The sequence below is a fragment of the Lepidochelys kempii genome, chromosome 3 (genome assembly GCF_965140285.1).
Source record: "Lepidochelys kempii isolate rLepKem1 chromosome 3, rLepKem1.hap1, whole genome shotgun sequence".
In the NCBI taxonomy this organism is placed as follows: domain Eukaryota; kingdom Metazoa; phylum Chordata; order Testudines; family Cheloniidae; genus Lepidochelys; species Lepidochelys kempii.
This window is the reverse complement of record NC_136382.1, coordinates 16097838-16109987: the sequence shown is the minus strand read 5'-3', so window position 1 is coordinate 16109987 and position 12150 is coordinate 16097838. Positions and strand designations below refer to the sequence as shown.

General features: G+C 43.1%; 1 protein-coding gene across 3 annotated transcripts in view; it reads left to right on the top strand.

Moving 5' to 3' along the window:
- CLIC5 (chloride intracellular channel 5) overlaps positions 1-11769 on the top strand; it is a 120883-nt gene extending 109114 nt beyond the window's left edge. The window contains exons 5-7 of one of the 3 annotated variants that reach the window (XR_012157899.2): positions 4593-4774; positions 8904-9165; positions 11121-11769. Coding sequence is in view for 2 of the 3 variants with exons in the window: in XM_073335788.2 (XP_073191889.1) it covers positions 4593-4774; positions 8904-9071 (350 nt within the window). In the remaining variant the exon portion in view is untranslated. Of the gene's footprint in view, positions 1-4592; positions 4775-8903 lie in introns of all 3 variants that reach the window. The other 2 variants (XM_073335788.2, XM_073335787.2) reach the window with 2 other exon arrangements.
- The last annotated feature ends 381 nt before the right edge of the window (positions 11770-12150 follow it).

Here is a 12150-nt window from a genome sequence, read left to right as displayed (position 1 = left end):
GGATGGCAACACTTTTGTTTTATAGATGGCACCACTTCAGTCATTTTAGAGTCTTTGCTTTCAGACATGAAATTCTAACCTTCCCTAACATGTTTGCTGGGGGCGGGAGGGTTCAGTTAGGATTGTAGTAGGTTTCTCAGTCCTAACAGTAATGCCATGATGATTCTCCACTATGTCCGAGCATGGCAGCAACAGAGAATTGGTGTGGTTCCTTGATCCATGGCCAGCAGACCCTGGTGGAAGTGAGAGCAACAGGCAGCCTACTTTAACTTCCACCACTGGCAGAAGGGCTGTAATGGATGTTATGCCAGTGGAAGATCAGGCATAGCGATGCTCTCCTCCCCCCTGAATGCTCTTGAAACACATCATCTCTGCTCTCATGCCAGGGATGGAGGTGTGGCTGATAACAGAGGTGATAGAGTCACCTGTGTCAGCTTTCTGCTGGTGGAGTTCCCCATATCAAGGTGAATTCTTCAGCTGTTTTAAGGCCACTTTTACTCCAGGGGGACTTCTGTGCCATTGTGCATGCGTAGAATTTATGTCCCTTGAAGATTTCTTCATTTCTCCACAGAAAAATGACTTTCTGATGGGGAAGCAAAGGGAAGCCACAAGAGTGGTCATGCGACCCTCCCCAGCAGTATGTTTTGGGTGCCCCCAACCACCTTCATCTGGACCCCCCCTGAAGAGTCCTATTACTGTTGCACCCAGAACCCTCCAACAAGCCCCTGTGTGTCCAGATCCCCCCTGTACCCTGATCCCCCACTGTGCCTCCCGCACCCAGATTGCCCCACAGAGAACTCGCTCAACCCACACCTGGATCCCCCCCACACTAAGTCCCTTTACTTTTATATCATGCCTTGCTGAGCCTACCTGCCCACATCTGTTGCACCTGGCATGGAGGGGCCCTGGGGTGTTTCTGGGGCTGGCCCGGTCCTTGCATTGTATCAGGGTTGGGTGCAGCCTTACCACTGACTCTGTGTCCTGGGGGGGAGTAGTATAGCGAGCTCTCACCTCTGTGCAGCCAGTGGCCTGTGCTCCCATTGCCATGCTGGAGCCTCCATATTTATTTGAGAAATAAAAATTGCAGAATTTTAAAATATTGTGTGCAGAATTTTAAATTTTCTGGCACAGAATTTTTTATTTTTTGTTGCAGAATTCCCTCAGGAGTACCCTTTGCACCACATAAGATGGGTTTAAAGACCTGCTTCTGAAAATACTTATACATAACGTCATTCATTGGCTACATCTACATTTGATTTGGCAAGTGTGATTCCTGGTTTGCATAGACATACCCACTAGCTAAGACTAGCAGTGTAGCCAGGGTAGCATGGGAGATAGCTCAGGCTAGCTGCCTCCATACATACCCACCCTGACACCCTGGGTACATACTTGGGTGGTTAGCCCAAACCGCTCCCTGTGCTACCTAGGCTACATTGCTATTTTTAGTGTGCTAGCTTGAGCAGGGCTAGTGCAGGTATGTCTGCACCAGCTGGGAATCACACCTCCCACCACAAATGTAGATGTAAGCATTGAGTAAAGTAGCTCACCGGTGTAAAACTGTGCAGAATCGGGCCTAAAAGTGTAATGCTTCAGAGCTACAGCTGGTGTAAATCAGCTGAGGTACTGGCCCTTATCCTCATTAGGGCCACATTGTTATTTTGCACATTATAATATTATCAATTATTTGTATTATCATAGTGCCTAGTGGTGGACCAGGACCCTCATCATGCTAAGTGTTGTAAAAACCCAGTATGAAAAGATGGTCCCTGTCCCAGAGAGTTTTCAATCCAAGTAATCACTTGCAAACTTGCAAATTTCTACTCAATTCTTTTTTTGCCTCTGTCTTCATGAACAAGGTCAGCTCCCAAGACTACTGCACCGGGAGCACAGTATGGGGAGGAGGTGACCCAGCTCTCCATGGAGAAAGAAGTGGTTCAGGACTATTTAGAAAAGCTGGACGAGCACAAGTCCATGGGGCTGGATGCGTTGCATCTAAGGGTGGTAAAGGAGTTAGCGGATGTGATTTCAGAGCCATTGGCCATTATCTTTGAAAACTCATGGCGATCGGGGGAGATCCCAGACAACTGGAAAAAGGCTAATGTAGTGCCCATCTTTAAAAAAGGGAAGGAGGAGGATCCAGAGAACTACAGGCCAGTCAGCCTCACCTCAGTCCCTGGAAAAATCATGAAGCAGGTCCTCAAGGAATCCATTTTGAAGCACTTAGAGGAGAGGAAAGTGATCAGGAACAGTCAGCATGGATTCACCAAGGGCAAGTCATGCCTGACTAATCTAATTGCCTTCTATGACGAGAAAACTGGCTCTGTGGATGAGGGGAAAGCAGTGAACATGTTATTCCTTGACTTTAGCAAAGCTTTTGATACAGTCTCCCACAGTATTCTTGACAGTAAGTTAAAGAAGCATGGGCTGGATGAATGGACTATAAGGTGGATAGAAAGCTGGCTTGATCACCAGGCTCAATGGGTAGTGATCAATGGCTCCATGTCTAGTTGGCAGCCAGTATCAAGCGGAGTGCCCCAAGGGTTGGTCCTGGGGCTGGTTTTGTTCAATATCTTCATTAATGATCTGGAGGATGGCGTGGATTGCACTCTCAGCAAGTTTGCAGATGATGCTAAACTGGGAGGAGTGGTACATACGCTGGAGGGTAGGGATAGGATACAGATGGCCCTAGACAAATTGGAGGATTGGGCCAAAAGAAATGTGATGAGGTTCAACAAGGACAAGTGCTGAGTCCTGGACTTAGGACAGAAGAATCCCATGCACTGCTACAGACGAGGGACTGAGCTGCTAGGCAGCAGTACTGCAGAAAAGGACCTTGGGGTTACATTGGACAAGAAGCTGGATATGAGTCAACAGAGTGCCCTTGTTGTCAAGAAGGCTAATGGCATTTTGGGCTGTATAAGTGGGAGCATTGTCAGTCGATCGAGGGACATGATCATTCCCCTCTGTTCAACATTGGTGAGGCCTCATCTGGAGTACTGTGTCCAGTTTTGGGCCTCACACTACAAGAAGGATGTGGAAAAATTGGAAAGAGTCCAGCGGAGGGCAACAAAAATGATTAGGGGGCTGGAGTACATGACTTATGAGGAGAGGCTGAGGGAACTGGGGATGTTTAGTCTGTAGAAGAGAAGAATGAGGGGGGATTTGATAGCTGCTTTCAACTACCTGAAAGGGGATTCCAAAAAGGATGGATCTAGACTGTTCTCAGTGGTAGCAGATGACAGAACAAGGAGTAATGGTCTCAAGTTGCAGTGGGGGTGGTTTAGGTTGGATATTAGGAAAAACTTTTTCACTAGGAGGGTGGTGAAGCACTGGAATGGGTTACCTAGGGAGGTGGTGGAATCTCCTTCCTTAGAGGTTTTTAAGGTCAGGCTTGATAAAGCCCTGTCTGGGATGATTTAGTTGGGGATTGGTCCTGCTTTGAGCAGGGGGTTGGACTAGATGTCCTCTGAGGTCCCTTGCAACCCTGATATTCTATGATTCTACTCAGTCACATGGGGCAAATACTACAGTTTGTGATGGATGAGTAAAATATCTATAATTTGTTCATTCTCATGATGGTGAAGTGTAGACACAGAGATCTTGCACCTGGACTGATGTTTTTGTGGGAGAATTTGGCACCTTTGTTATATGCTATATCTTGTCATCATTTTGAGTGCAGAACTCCCACTGGAGTCAAAAGGAATTTACTGTGTGGGGAAGGACTGACTGCAGCATTTAGCCTTTAGTAAGTCTTAAAGTGAAAAGTCCAAATTTTCCTCTCTGAAAGGGGAACTTGACCCAAATTCAGTTCTGAAATGGGAAGAGGTTTGAAACTGGCTGTATATCATAAGTGTTTTGTGTGACATCACATTTAATTGTTGTTAAATGGCTTTCATTTCAATCACACTGTATCTTCTAAGTGACTGGGAGAACATGTCGCCATAGCACTATGGTTGGCATCTTCTGAGACATTCCTACCACCTTAAATGAATTCACATGAAAGAAAAAGTGAGCGTGAAGTACTGAACCAGATTTGATATTAATGGCAATACTGTAGAGCTAGAATAGTGCTTTTGGAATCGGGGAGCTCCAATTCATTGACCTTCTTTGCTGGATGTTCAATAATAACAGTGTGAGGAGGTACAGGGGCATCGCCCAGTCCATGTGTACATGGACGGGGCATCGCCCAGTCCATGTGTACAAGGCCATTCACCCCATACAATCTACAGCTGTTCTACCTACCTTGAGATCCAATGGCTGCAGTGCACCAAAAACACAGCCTAGGATCACTGCAGTGTAGGAACATCATGACCTCACCTCTTTTCCTCCTTCCAGGGTCCGTTTTTTGTTGCTATACTGGTAGGAGGGAGGGGCTGTGCCTAACAGCCACGTGTCACTGGAAGACTAGGTCTAGACTGGGGCAATCCTCAGTAGCTGCTTTACAGTCAGATTCCACTGGAGATACAGCACAAACAGAACCCCACAACAGAGCAACTGGCCTTACCTTCGTAGGTACGGGGGGCAGTGTCAATTAGAGTGTTTCTAAGCCTTTCTTTCTTCCCACCCACCTATCTATTTATTTATTGACAAAGGCCTTGAGAGAGGTTTGACAAAGGCATTAAAGAAGCTGGATGACTATCTGAACATCCCTCTGCCTGAAGAAATTGATGCAGACAGCACTGAAGAGGAGAAAGTGTCTAAACGCAAGTTTCTGGATGGGGATGAGCTGACGCTTGCAGATTGCAACCTTCTGCCCAAACTTCATGTTGTTAAGGTAAAAGGCTTCATCTGATGGACAAGCAAATGTAAAATGCCCAGGTCTGTAAACCTGAACTATCCTAGCAATGCTGTAGCTCTATCTGCCTGTCCCTTCTTTTCTATAGGAAAGAGCCTGGTCTGTAAATAGTTTGTAAGGTCCTAAGTTCTTGGCCAAAAGTGCAAAGAAAATTAAACAAGATGTAAAAAGACTCTTTGATTGGAAAGAGGAAGAAACACTTGATAGAATGTGCATTAATGTAAGGCCCCCGCTCATCTCCAGTGCACTGTGAGATGGGAAGAACAGGCTGGGGTATTGCATGGTACTTCCTAGCTCCCTAGAGACTTCATCTCTCACTATTCACTAGCCTGCGTCAGCAAGTACGCAGTGTTTGGGTTCTGTGAGATGTCCGCCACAACTAAGGCAAAGCAAACAGGACTCCCCCCATTGCTCTGGCAACCAAGCGTAAGTCTAGCAGGTGCATTAACAGGATATGGGGCCTGCTGAGCAGCTAGATCCCTTCCTCTGAGTTAAAAGGGAGGTGATTGATTAAATTCACTAGATCTCTCCTACACAGCATTATCTGCCCCACTGCCGGTAGATGTCAAAGGGGTCAGAGCAAGCTGAAGTTCTCCTCCCTTCCAGATACTGTTGGGTTGGTGGAGTCCAATTCTCCAATCTCAAGAATATACATAATAGGGGAAGGTCCAGGGTTATGGACTAAGGACCTCTCTGGCAGATAGTGACCGGGGAAAGAGGAAGGGCTTGAGGCCAATATATATAAAGCTTTCTTCTTTCCCTAGTGTCTGGGTTTGCAGGGAGGAAAGAGCAGAAGCTTGTGCTAGCTATTAGGAATGTACCAGCAGATCTCACAGCTAATACAGTACAGGCCAGTTTGCTTTTAATTTGGACTATTTAAAAATATTTTGTCTTTAATCTTTTGCACTTGTTGCACTCTGTCACTGTATTTCCTTTTTGTTTCTTCACGTTGGTATCAAATCACACCTGGCTCTCTCAACTAAACCGCACATCTCCTTGGACTGATTATCTTGCCAGTGCCCCTGTCTCCCTCATTCTGCACACATTGGTTTTATAAAATAGGGTTGTATAAGCATTGTGACCTTTTGGCTTCCCTTGATAGGAAGTTTATTTTTAAAGCTAGCTACCATGACAGCTGCCAACCCTCGTCATCCAGATTCTTTCTTTCCACTGGACCATTTTATAAATTATTTTTATTTTTTTCTGACGATTGTGTGTACATGCTTGATCAAGTAGCACTACGTATGTATGAAAAGAATTCTTAACACTTAGGGTATGTCTATCCTACGATTAAAAACCCACAGCTGGCCTGTGCCAGCTGACATGGGCTCACAGGGCGCAGGCTCGGGGGCTATTTAATTGCATTGTAGACATTCAGGCTCGGGATAGAGCCAGGCTCTAGGACACAGTGCGCTGGGAGGGTCCCAGAGCTCAGGCTGCAGCCTGAGCTCGAACGTCTACGGCAGAATTAAACAGTCCCACAGCCTGAGCTCTGCAAGCCCGAGTCAAATGGCACTGGCCAGCTGTACGTATGTAACTGCAGTGTAGACATACTCTTAGTATGCTAATGCTTTTGCTTTTCTCCACAGATCTTAAAGCACTGTACAATAGTGGCTAAGCATAATTTGCCCCATTTTTTATAGATGGGGAAACTGAGACACAGAGAGCTTGAAGTGACTTGTCCAGTGTCACACAGTGAGTCAGTGGCAGATCCAGGATTAGAACCGCAGGTCTCCTCACTCTGAATTTTTACCCTATGCATCCATTCCCACCCATGTGTAACCTAAAAAGAGCTGTTCAGATGTACCAGCTGTTCAGCTGGTATTTCACATAGCAAAGTTAACAATGAAAGTTAGTCTGGGATCCCAGGTTTAAGATACAGAATGGTCACTGGTGTAGTGCAAAGGATGTACATCATTCTCTCTTCTAAGTGCTGTATTTATTCAATTTATCAGATTACATGTTTCTTCAGAAAAAAAACAAGTACCTGGTAGACATTGGCAAGCCAGGAGCTAGAAAGTGGAGCCAAGTCATGCATCTGCCTTGGCTCCATGAGTCAAAACATAAGCTAAGCCATGGTGAGTGCTGACTTACACGTATAAAAAGAGAACACAGAATGTGATGCATAAGTCACTTACACAAGCAATGTGATAATATTCTCACTGGTTAGGCACTTTCTTTGGCTCACCTTCCCTCATGGAGGCATAGCCAGACATTTTAATGCTAATGCTTAAAGCTTTCATTGTGTGGCCTATTGCTAGTTCCCATCTCCTTAAGGCAAAATGAAAGATAGGTAAACAGATCTTGTAGAATTATAAATCTCTTATAGACGTGCATAGCTGCAGACTATTGTTTTAGGTCATATAAGGTAGTCATAAAGGTAGTCAAAAAAAGGTAGTCATATAAGGACGTTCTCATTTGGTTAAAGACTTCCATTGGAAATTGTGTGCATCTCAACCTAAATTGATGAAAAAAGAAAAGGAGTACTTGTGGCACCTTAGAGACTAACCAATTTATTTGAGCATAAGCTTTCGTGAGCTCATGAAAGCTGATGCTCAAATAAATTGGTTAGTCTCTAAGGTGCCACAAGTACTCCTTTTCTTTTTGCAAATACAGACTAACACGGCTGTTACTCTGAAACCTAAATTGATGAGTGGGTTCTAGCCTCTATGTTCACATGTGAAACACTTCTGAAAGGAGTGGGATTGCATAGATGCAACTTAGAAATGGATTTTGCCTAGAGTATGCCAAAGGGATCCTGGTAATAAGAATAAACCATAATCCCTTGTAAGAACAGAGCTGTCCTGAAAAACCTGAGATGGATGGAAACTCTAATAAGTACTTTAGAAAACAGAGGGGAGCTGTACAGTACATATGGATGTAATTCCCTTTATGCTCAGGAGTAACTTTACACTCATAAAAACTAGAGATGGGAAAGACCCAATAAATTAACTAATCCTTCCCGCCCAATCAATTTGTCCATTCTGTCACTGCAGGATTGTTACATACAGTGTATTATTAAATTCATTGCCCAATCAGGACGAAAGGCCCCAGTCTAGCAAGGTACTTAAGCATGTATCTAACCGTAAGCACATGAGTTAGTCCCATTGATTATATACGTATTGCAAGTAAGGCATGTGCTTAAGTAACTTGCTGAATCAAGGCCTAAATGTCTTTAATGGTTGGGCTTCTACAGAGATTTCCAGTCTAATAAATCTCAAAGATAGGAAACTTCCTGATTCACAGATGTTTTTTCCCAGTTTACACCAATACTCCTAGTTCAATATGAGATGTTAGTAAGGCCCCTAATTCTTGGTATCTAAGTCATGGTGCCCTGTACCATTCTAAACAGTTATTTCCCCTCCTCATTGTGTATATCTTTCTACTGTTTGTAGATGGTTATATCCCCTGCCATGATTGTTTGACCAAGCAGTACATTTCATTTTTTTCAGTCTTTTCTCAGTTCACACCCTTTAAACCATCTACCTTTTAAAGTGTCATCCGACCAGGCTTCTTATCTGATAATGCCATTCCAGGGAGCACAGCTGTTAGAGGTGATGTTCATAGGAATGAGGGAAAAACCCATGGTGGAGCCTGTTGGGTCTTTGGATACAGTGCTTGCTATTACTAAGTCAGGATTTGGCATCAGTGACCACACTGTGGTATTGGACTTCTTTTACTTCTTGCCTACATGAACACTTAGTTTACAGCAAGCTGGGGTATAAATCTACCCCACACTAGTCTGCTACGCACTCAGAGTCTACATGTACCCTGCTGCCACACACTAAAAGTTCCCTAGTGCATTTTAATTTACTCCTCTTTCAAAGCAGTGAAGATCAAAGCACACTTTTAGTGCATGGCAGCCTGGACCACACGGATACTAGGGTGGGGTAGGGTTATGCCCCAGCTTGCTGCAAACTAAGTGTTTGTGCAAACAAGCCCTTAGACTAGGTACTGTATTTGCATGGTAATGGTCAGGAAATGTTGATCTTTTGATGGCTTGTACAATTGGACCCTGCCCTTTTTGACTCCCTTGTCTGTTGTGTAACAAAAAGAATGAAGTTTAAAAGCCTAAAACCAGCAAGTTTCTTTTTTGTCTTTGCTCTAGATTGTAGCTAAGAAATATCGCAACTATGAGTTCCCGACAGAGATGACGGGGCTATGGCAATACCTGAAGAATGCTTATGCCAGGGATGAATTCACCAACACCTGTGCTGCGGACAAAGAAATTGAGCAAGCGTATGCAGATGTGGCCAAGCGGCTCAGCAAATCCTAACTGACGTCCGCAAGGGCTCAGTATCCCCAGGGGATTCCCAGTTCACAGATTCCTCTCCTTGTTGTCTTAGGAGATATTCTTCATCATGTTTCCGGTTGGCATCCCCATGACTTCAGCTGTTAAAGTGTATTGGTCAGGGCCAAATCTGCCTCTCCCTAGAGAAAACATAAGGCAACTACAGGGGGGTAAAAACCCCTCTGGAATCTGAACCCAAGAGCTGGAGCAAGTATTATTATTGGCAATCATCATCAGTATTTGCAACTATTCATCTTTTTTTTGTTAATATCAGCCACCTATTTTACTGGGAACTTTAAAAAATAGGATATTGAGCTGAAAAATTCAAGTAGATGGGTTAGGAATGTACAGAACTGGTTCTTCTCTGGCCCTTTTCAAGGATACTTTTTTTCTGATGTGATCTATCCAAAATTACACTGCTAGTGGGAACCTTGAGGTAGTAGGAATGAGGTTTTGTCTGAAAGCAAAAAGAGTTTGACCCTATGGGAGAAATTTCCTTAGCAGATATATTCAAAAACCTCTGTTTTAACAGGGCTGGAGGAGGTTATAAGATGCTCATTACTGATGTGGTGCTAGTGAGGAGAGCGTCAGTGGATATGTCAAACTTGCAGATGCTGCTTGGCATATGATTTGCATGTTTCCACTTCATCCAAATCATAAACGGAAAAGAGAGAGAATGAGAGATGAACTGGGCCGTTCACCCAAAAGCCCACCGGATCTCTGGGGAGACGTGCTCAGATGCTATAGTGATAGGGGGCAGATAACTACTCTGTAGCGTAGAAAGAATCCTCACAGCTCGCTGAATTGTTTTAGATATTCTCACCTTAACTGTATATTTGCCAGCTTATTTAGATTGAGAGCCATGGGTGGGAGTGGAAATCTGTTGCCTCTTATGAATGCCAGATTGGGGAGAAATACCCAATTTATTTTTGAGCTTGTGAAACTGATCACCTTTCAAAGTTCATCTCCCATTCTAGACAGCAGGTTGGCCTGAAAACCTTAAGGAGGATGAGCTAGAAGGGAGACCTGAAGCAGAGAAACTCCCACTCCTAGCTAGAAAGTTGGCAAGTATACTAGCACAAACGCATGCAAGGTGGCTTTGTCCCACTCGTTCCCTGATTCATATCACTGCTGTCAATGACCCTTATCAATGACCCTTTTGACTGTGCACTAGGACTGTTTTCCAAAATGATTAGTTTGTGCTATGGGCAGTCGTATGAACAGATCTGCTTAGTTCTGATCACTTTATTGGTGAATCACTTTAAGAAATTAAGGGCGACAATTCTTTTGTATGAAATATAAAAGATTGAGTTGATTTAGCTAGCTACATATCAGGGAGAGGAAGGCTCCCAATCTTCATCAAATCTGGAGATTTATAGTTGTTTGAAAAGATCAAATAAAATTGAACTCTAGCATGCCTCGGCTTCACTCCTGATCAGCCCCTTGCTCCTGTATGGAACTGCAGTGACCTCAGTGGGACTCCAGACTGGCAAACCCTTAAATTGGGGAACCTAGGATCAGGCCCTTGTTTGCAATTAAAAAGCTAATGAACTGGAGACAACTTATAAGGCCAGAATCTGCTCTGTTACAGAGATGTAGCTCTAGAGTAATTCCAGTGACTTTGGGGGAGTTACTCTGCATTCACACCAGCACAGCTGAGAACAGAATCTTGCCCATTGACTGATGACATTTAGGGCTGACTACAGTATTGCACAGAGCAGTCAGTTTGTTCTGAACTTTCCAAAACCTTGGAAGAAAGTCCATGAACTCCCTAGTCTTCCCTCAGAATGGGCTATTTAAACAAGCAAATGCTTACACTCTTTACAATGTTGCTGAGAAATCAACTGGCTCTGAGAGCACAAGTAACAGCCAGCAAAATACAATGAGATTAGAAGAGTCTGCACATTCACATGTGGCTCATTAAAAATGTGTCTCCATAAAATAACCAGATTGGAATTGTTTGTATTTTTTTTTAAATTAAGATATTTAATTATTTATTTTGATTGATTAAATTCTTTCTTTCTTTCTTCTCAGCATATTGGTTGAACTGGCTCACTCTGTAAGACTGTTATAACCAAGGCTCTGCAAATGTAGTTTGTAATGAACAGTGGTTTCCTGTGTCTGATTAATGGCCATTTTGGATTTTTTTTCACTATGGCTTGGCTACCAGAACTCCAGCTGACCAAGACTTCACTTTTCTCAATCATCATCTAACAGGTTATTTTTTTAAAAATCAGAGGCTTTGTCTAATCAGAGTTGTGTATGAACTGTGAATAAAGAAGTAGAAAGCCTGCTGTTCTGTGCATTCTGTGGATGATTTAATTGGGGATTGGTCCTGCTTTGAGCAGGGGGTTGGACTAGATGACCTCCTGAGGTCCCTTCCAACCCTGATATTCTATGATTCTATGCATATTTTAATTGGAGCCTTTAAGAAGTTCACAAAAACAGACAGTGAGTCTCAGGCAGGGTTAGGTGAACCAGTTCAGGAGATATACCAATTTCTGCTTTCCCGTGTGAACTTTCATCCATTTCTTGAACCACATTTGAACAAAACCGTTTAAGGTTCTGAAATGTTCTAATACAGTTTGCTTTTATTTTAATTAAAAACAGATCCATACCAAAATCTCTAGATCTGAACACCCTCACAGTAGAGCTGGTTTTAAAATTTTCCTTCTAAAATTTCGTTGGTTGTTTTTGTTTTTTAGTGGAAAATGGCTTTTTACTGCAATGGACATCTTTATGAGAAAATTTCTATAGTCTGAAAATTTTTGAGATTTTGTTATAAAAATTCAAAATCCCCAAACCACAATTTGTTTTGGTTTTCAGCAACTAAAAGACTAAATGTTATTTATTTAGTAAGTTAGTTTGGGGTTTTCAATGTTAACATGAAAAATCAAAATCAGTTAAAATGGGGAAAATGTTTTCAATCAAAATTTTTCACACAGAAAATAAATTAAAAAAAAAACAACCACCCATCTTCTGAGTAGCTGTATGTCAAATTTTGTCAGAGATTCAGATCTGGATCTGGATCCTAATTTTGCATCTCATCCCTAACTCAATAATG